The sequence below is a fragment of the Anabas testudineus genome, chromosome 17, assembly GCF_900324465.2.
Source record: "Anabas testudineus chromosome 17, fAnaTes1.2, whole genome shotgun sequence".
Taxonomy (NCBI): Eukaryota; Metazoa; Chordata; class Actinopteri; order Anabantiformes; family Anabantidae; genus Anabas; species Anabas testudineus.
Window position 1 is genome coordinate 10,407,828 of NC_046626.1, and position 7,700 is coordinate 10,415,527.

General features: G+C 42.8%; 1 protein-coding gene and 1 long non-coding RNA gene across 2 annotated transcripts; one reads left to right on the top strand and one right to left on the bottom strand.

The window, feature by feature from the left end:
• Positions 1-961: 961 nt before the first annotated feature.
• On the top strand, positions 962-6,419 carry LOC113171465. Its single transcript, XR_003299705.2, has 3 exons — positions 962-1,120; positions 1,368-1,458; positions 4,999-6,419. It is a non-coding gene; the product is annotated as an uncharacterized LOC113171465 (long non-coding RNA).
• LOC113171464 (RING finger protein 224-like) lies at positions 3,889-4,779 on the bottom strand. Its single transcript, XM_026373831.1, has one exon. The coding sequence runs from the start codon at positions 4,700-4,702 to the stop codon at positions 4,028-4,030; it is 675 nt and encodes a 224-aa protein (XP_026229616.1). The 5' UTR covers positions 4,703-4,779; the 3' UTR covers positions 3,889-4,027.
• Positions 6,420-7,700: the final 1,281 nt, after the last annotated feature.

The window sequence follows — 7,700 nt, forward strand, 5'->3', positions numbered from 1 at the left end:
TACTAAGTTAGTTGCCACTCAATGGACGTATTTTGCTTTGGATTGTGTGGCAGCCAGTGGTTTGCTGAGGCACAGGGAACACTAGGTTAACCCTGGTCCTACAGAGAGCCACAGCCCTCCTTGTACTATACTATCTCTGCCATTCCCAGTGTTGATATAGATCAGATGTGTTCAGTTGAACAGAAACTGAAAGTTCAGGGATGGATGGAGAACGAGCCGGGCTGTGGCTCTCCAGGACCCAGGCTGGTCTATAGGGAAGATTCTGGATGCAGCCAAATCAGAAAGTGAAAGTGAAAAAAAAAACTGTTGGCTTCTGTTGGACACTGACGTCAAACATTCATTAAACTCCACCAATCCATCCATCCATGATATGAATATTATTATTATTACTTTGAATGGGCCTCACAGTTCAGACTTCAGTTCAGACTTAAGTTAAATGTGCGTCTGACTACAGGTATACACAAGAAATACAGTATAACTACAATAGACCTTGAATACTGTTTCTTTTTATCTTTTTAGCTTTTCTTAGTTATCTTTCCAAATGCCATGCCATTCCTGAATCAGTATTTGAAAGAGTCTATTACCAAGTAGTTTTTCACATACAAAGAATTTTGTCCAAATTAGTTAGTGCGCAAATGGTGATATGATGAGAATGAGGAAGTGAAAAGACAAGACACAATTAGACAGTAGTTATGAGACATGTGCTGAGACTTGAAATGTAGAAGAATTAGCTTCACAGAGTCACATTATACTGCATAAGTTGCACTAATGCCATTCAATATAGGAGTCTGTCAGAGTCTGTCAGTGAGAGGACTTGAGGAGACCAACAGCAAAACTGTTCTTGCAGTGAGAGGTTTAGGTTGTAACGAAGCACAGCCTCTTGCCAGATGGGAGTTTTTCAAACTTTCTGTTCAGGGTGAAGGAGGTCAGCCATAATCTTTGCTGCACATTTCAGGGTCCTGGAACCGTGCAGGCCCTGCAGTGATGGCAGATTGCAGCCAGTCACCATGTCAGCTGAGCGAATGACACGCTGCAATCGGATCTTGTCCTCTGCAGTGGAGGCAGCGGAACAAACAGTGATGGAGCAGGACAGGATGGATACGGTGGTGGCCTTTTAAAGGTAATATATGATTTAATAAAATGTACTAAACACTCAAATTAATGTTTGGGAAGTTTGCGAACTTGGGAAGAACAATTGAAAAACAGGTTACTGTCTTTTTAAAAACACTTCATACAATTTGCAAATTATATTTTTTTCCCCTTTGCTGCATTCTCACCTTGATGCACTAGAGGGAGGCAATGTTTCTTTCTTTCACGAGGGTTTTGCTCTGAACTCATTCTTCATGCTGTTTGTCTCCACTTGACAGAGGCAAGGTCCAGAAGAGTGTGAGGTATCTGGGACAGAGGAAGGCCCTCTATGACATCTGAAGTGTGACACCATGAAAGTGAAGTTGCTAAGTAAGCCATGTTTGACACAGTGACCCTTGACTTTGATCACTACTTTGGTGTATTTGCATGCTTGTTGGGCCATATGTCTCTACAGTCATATTCTGACAAATACGCGCACACATCCACATGAATTAATGGCTTTTTTTTTTCACGCTTGGACACTTAACGAACACATAAGCATACAATCACATGACGAGTCAGAGTGTGTATGGAGGAGCGATAAACGCTTTCCTCAGGCTATGTTTTGGGGTCATCTTGATGGGACACAAACCATCAGAGGGCAGATGTTATGAACAAAAAGAACACTTTCATCTCCTCTGTGAAATACGTGTGTCCAATCTGATAATGACACAGAGACACACTTTGCGCACTTAAAAGAAGTCACAGGAAGAGAGGAAATGCATCCTGGAACTGTCTGTTTCTGGCTGACCCTGACAGCATGCACAGTGGCTAATGGTTGTTCCCTTGGGACCCAATTATAGCAGCCATTCCAGCTCTCTCATGTGACTTAACAGGGCATTTGCTTAATGATATGTTTCATTAAATTCATGCTCTAACAAGACTGAAAAAATATTTGTGCCTCCCACAGTTATTACAATAAGTAAGTCAAACAAGTCAACTAATAACTTTTGAGACCCTGGCCGATTATGAAGCCCCTTGACGTCCAGTTGGACTTACAGGGAAGAGGGGGGAGGAGGTGTTATGAGGGGATTAGGGAACAAAAGAATCCTTCTCTGTCATCAAAGAGGATCTACTCCCAACTCATCCCCTGCGCTGTGGCGACAGCTTCTTATTTTTCGGGAGAAGGGCTTGACGGCTGGAGGGATGAGGGAGGGTGGGATATAACAGGAGAGTTTGATGGTAGGGGATGCAGATTTCAAAGTAATCTTTAACTTTAAGCCCTGCAGTCCCTGTGAAATGAAGCCCCAGACACAGTGTTGCCTGTGGGTCCCAGTGGAAGCCCGCCACCCCCTCCTTTCTTTCTTTCTTTTTTTTTTTTTTTTCAGGCTTTTGTCACGGTGGCATTTAAGTGGCATTACTCACCAACTAGATGACCAAATGAAGGAATCCCTTTGAGGGACCTGAAAAAGATGGATTTTAACTCCTGAGACCAGTGTCGCCTCTTAAAACAACACCAAGAGATAAATGCCTGCTGTTTTATAAGGATTCAACAAATACCTGAACCAAATAGAGATATCATCGTGAATCATAGCTAAAGTAATAAGTCAAACGTTGGTAAGTGAATGCAGTGGTCACATGTCCTCACTGAGCACTTTACGTACACTATAAGTACACAGTTTCAACAAAAACTAAGGAACTATAACCATGTAAAAGTAGAATCCATGGCCCAGCTGCTGTATTGGATTGTACAGGTGTACCTAATAAACTGGCCTGTGAGTGTACAGTCCTTTAGTCGTGGCAGGATGCATGTTTGTTATAGGAAACAACCACACAACAACTCAATTAACCATTCTTTTATTTAGACCTTTGAGGGTGATCTGGGCGTGGACCAAGTCATTAGTGGAGTTTATATCTTCTTGCAGTTTATATGACTTGAGAAAGCAAACTTAAGCCCGTCAGATGATTTGAGACCCCTAGGAGGTCACCTCTATTGTCTTTCTACTTTACAGCACTACTTATTTTGGCCCCCTACCCCAAAGTTATTTCTCTCATCTTGTGAAGACCTATGTCCCCTCAGGGTCATTGGCCTGGGATCCCCTGCTGACCTGGTCCACCACAGGGAGTCAGTGTAATCACACAGAGGTGGTTATAGGGTAAGCAGGTTCTGACATTGGCACAATGCGTTCTGTTGTTAGAAAGGACGGGAGACACGAGAATTATAATAAATCAGTAACATACCAACAGCTGGACTCCTGCATACACACCTGCCCACACAGCATCCTCCAAGCAACGTCTTCTGTATGTGTCACATAAACACTTTCAGTACAGGAAACAAATGTACTGACAAGCACTTATTCTGTTATTGTTTCCATTAGCAAGGTGCGTTAAAGTGTTGCAGTAAAGATCTGTCAGAGCGTGACATGCCCGTACACACTATCACACTTGCAAGAACTTGAAGCTGAAGTGCGTAAAAGGAAAGTATACTGTATATAATGGTATCCATGTGTACGTTGTGTAAGATAAACAAATATATTGTATTACCTTTACTCTGTGTGCTGTATGGCAATGTTTTATGGACTTGTACATACAGCCATCGGTTTTCTGCAACAATAGGTGTTTATTTGACAGCAAATATGGCTTTTTAAAATCATTGGTATACTTCCTAACATTGATACTGATATGTTATATTTAATTGCAGTGAGCCATCGTGCACAAAACCTAAAACTAAATGGGTTTACTGAAGTGTGTTTCCTACTGTGACATGTCAACTGGGGGGGGGGGGGGGGGGGGATCTGATCTAAAGTAAAACCTGCAGATCTGTTGCTGTGACACAAACCATATCCACTTCACTGACGATGAAACCTGTTGTTCACTCTGGCATCTATAAGGATGTCTAAGCACACAGAGATGAAGTTTCTCTTTTATTGCCGTGCATCCTTAGCCCTGCAGCCACAGGTCACATTACACTAGAAGTGAGCGAAGTGAAGTTACTTGCTTGACTTTCAGGTCTGTACTTCAACATGCACATCAGCCAAGTGAGAATGAGCGAAAACAGGGCGAGCACACTGCCAGCAAACAAACACACAGGGCCCACTGGCCACGCAGTCTTATTGAAGTTATGTACGAAGATGAGGCCCGTAAACAAGAGCACCACCATGGACAGGAAGGAGAAGATGGCGCACACACAGCCCGTCGTCAATGCCACTTGTGTGCATGTCAGCTGACAGCTGCCGGTGCTCGCCGGAGGGGCTGCTGCAGGGACCGGTGGGCCTGGCTGCTCGTTAGGGCTTGATGAGTTCACGGACTCGGGCTTGTGAAGCCGCAGTGCTTCGGTCAGTGCGCTGTTGTCGGGGAGGCTGTGAATCCGATATTCCGGTACCGGAGTTCGGTGGCGACACACGGGGCAACCGACTCTCCACCCTCGACCCTCCCGGGAGTGCAGAGCGCCGAGGCACTCCCGGCAGAAAGTGTGCGAGCAGCCCAGCACTTTGGGAGCGTGGCGGTCCAGGTCGAAGAGGTTGTAGCATATTTTGCATTCGTGTTCCTCGCCGAGGGACGAGTCGACCACGTCAGGCGCAGCAGAGCCACCACCAGCACCATCACCACCACCTGCATCCGCCGCTCCGGCCATGTCTCGTTGAACTGGACACGGAGAGAACAGCTTTCTGTCATTACACCATCCGGTTTAGGTGAAGACCCACTGTTCCCACAGCGCACGGAGCAGAAGTTACGCACGGGGAAAATACCCGGATAAACATCCACGGGCTGCGTCCGGTGATGTGATCACACATGTTATGTAACCGGGACTCACAGACCGGGACAGGACATGACTACATATAAAACAGTCGATAGACTGTCACTTGTCACAGTGTGTGTCATGTCTAGTGGATTTATTGGGTCTAAGTTATTGTCCTCTCTGCATTTCAGCACCACGGGCAGTGGACAGCGCCGAGCGGTGACACCTTCAGCTGGGAGCTTACGACCAGTAAACACGGTGACGCCGTGACATCTACAAAGACAGCACACACACACACACACACACACACACACACACACACACACACACACACACACACACACACACACTTGAAGTAGGATAAAAACTTTCCCGTGTGACACATGACATCCTCTCTTCACTCATGGCTGGACAAAGACACCATGGCAGAAATATTATTATTATTGTTCAATAATAATAATAATCTATGTAAAAGGAGCCTGGTGGGTTTCATTATATCAGACAACATCCAGAATGAGCAGCAGGATGTGTTGCAGGGTACTCAGCGAACGTGTGCCCTCTAGTGGCTGAATTTGTGCAGGCATGTTTAGGTTTACTGGTTAGAGTCAGAGCATTACAGTTATCTAATTATAGTAAAATGAATTACATGTAGTTTAGCAACAGTAATAACTTACTGTTAACTATAAAAGCTAAGATTAGGTTAATGCATCAGGTCTCAAACTGACAAACAGTGAGTGACATACAGGAAGATATTAAAACTAAAATAACTGATGTTAATAATTGTTGCACAAGTAAATGTTTTAGCAAGTAACCAGATGTAATCAAGTTTACAAATATATATGAAATATTCATTTCATGTTATGACAGCCTTTTAATCTTTCAGTAAATACTGTTTTACCCATTCTTTTATGCCTCGATTCAACATACAGGAACACAAAATGCAGAGATCCTTGAAATATGTGTCAATCAACAAATGATTGCGTCGTGTGTTTGGAGAGGTGATAAGAATCATGCAGCACCGAAAGTAACACTGCACATTCTTCAAGTGACCAAACACTATTAGCTCAAGGTTTGCAGTCCTCATTTACTGAACTATTAAAGTCAGCCCGCATGCCTGGAGGCGGCACAGCTAACGAATGCTCTGCTTCTCTTTTTCTTTTCTCTCCCCCACCTGGCTGCACCTTGTGGGTCTTTGTGATGATAACTACACTCAGTTTGAGCTCCCACTGAAGTGTTGCACCTCACATGTATTTGATAAGATCAAACACATTAGAAAAACAGTCCCTCTTGTAGATACACCTTGTAAAAGTAACATCCCAGGGCTCCTAATCGCTCAGTGGATTTCCTTGTTGTGAAGATGCTATTTCTTCTCATCTGTTCTTTCCTATTTCAAACAATCGCCACTCCGCGGTGTTTGTGATGCATATCTCTTGTGAAATTATCCTCACTGAACTGCTGCAGGTTACCAAAGACAAAACATCAAACATAATTGATAGGCTGCATCTCAACTGAGACATAGGAGATGCAGCCCTGTTATTCCGCTCACATACGAGCCTTTGACGTCCGGCATAAAACATAACTTGGTGCATTGAGGTGATAACACCACGTTTTTATTTTGTATAGTGTTATGGTTTTGTATTTCCAAGTGTTTAGATTATTATAAATTGTTTCCTCATGGCAGTTGTGTACTTGTCTGAAGACTAATAAAGATCAAACATTTGTTGTTCTCTGGGCCAGCTGTTGTTTTAACATACTAAAACCACGATAGGTACCTGATGAATAATGCTAATTCAGCTAATTCATGTTATTAGCTTATTATTGTGTCACAGTAAACTGGGGGCTCTGCTTGTTCTACTTCAGTTAAAAATATGTTTTACAGTACAAGGAGTGAGTGACTGATGAGAACATGCTGAAGCTTGTTACTTCAGCAGTTTACTCCCTGTAGCTTAAGGTCAGATAATCACTGTGCTGACTGGATTACATACACATGTTTATCTACATTCGATCCTATGCTGTCAGGTTAATGATGAATATTCAGTTGTTTTTTTATTATTTAATTCTTTCTCCAGTAGTCTGAATGGGCTTTTCTATGATGGAGTAAATCACCTTATAGGGCCACAGCCAATAAAAACTGCCTGTGGTATTTTAGACTATTAAACTGAATGTATCTGGATAGAGCAAATTATTGTAGTTTTTAGTGTGTGTATGGTTTTAGAACTACAGCCTCAAAAGCCCCTGGCTTATTCTGTGCATATGCATGCTAAATGCAACACACTCTTTCTTTCTGGGGCCATTTTTGGTCTTTATTTTTTTGCATTTTGTTCACCACCACAGCACATTTCTGACTCAGCTTACCCCTTTAATTGATTTGACATGGTAGATCCAGTATCCTTTTCATGATAGTCAAACTTTAGTATGATAACTTTCTTTCTCTCTCCATTCCTTCTTTTATGGACGTATAAAGTTTCCACATGTTCTTTGTCAACTGAGAGTTTTTTTTTTTGTCCTCACATGAAGTCTTATAGGAGGAATAAAAAATATATTAGGCCAAAGACTTTGTCATACTGCAGAGACAGTAAGTCATCAAAGTTGGGTCATATTATACTGAGACGTGGATAAAAAAAAAGAAGTCATCTTACTTTCCACTGGCTCCATCAGCATCTTTTTTTTTTTTTAAATCATATCATCACATCATTATCACCCCAAAAACGACTTTGCTCACTTTTCCCATTGAAGGTTGCGTTCAGGCGGCCTCCGTAAAGTTGTGACAAAACCCCTTTTCTGGATGACTGGAGTGTTTGCACAATAATGTAGAACCTATAGACAAATCTGATGGCGATAAATGAATTAGTTGGCAGGATGCCGCGCACCCGTTTGCATTTTAGAGGTCATG

Coding starts and splice junctions, on each gene's coding strand:
- LOC113171464 (XM_026373831.1), bottom strand. CDS start 4,702: ATGGCCGGAGCGGCGGATGCAGGTGGTGGTGATGGTGCTGGTGGTGGC.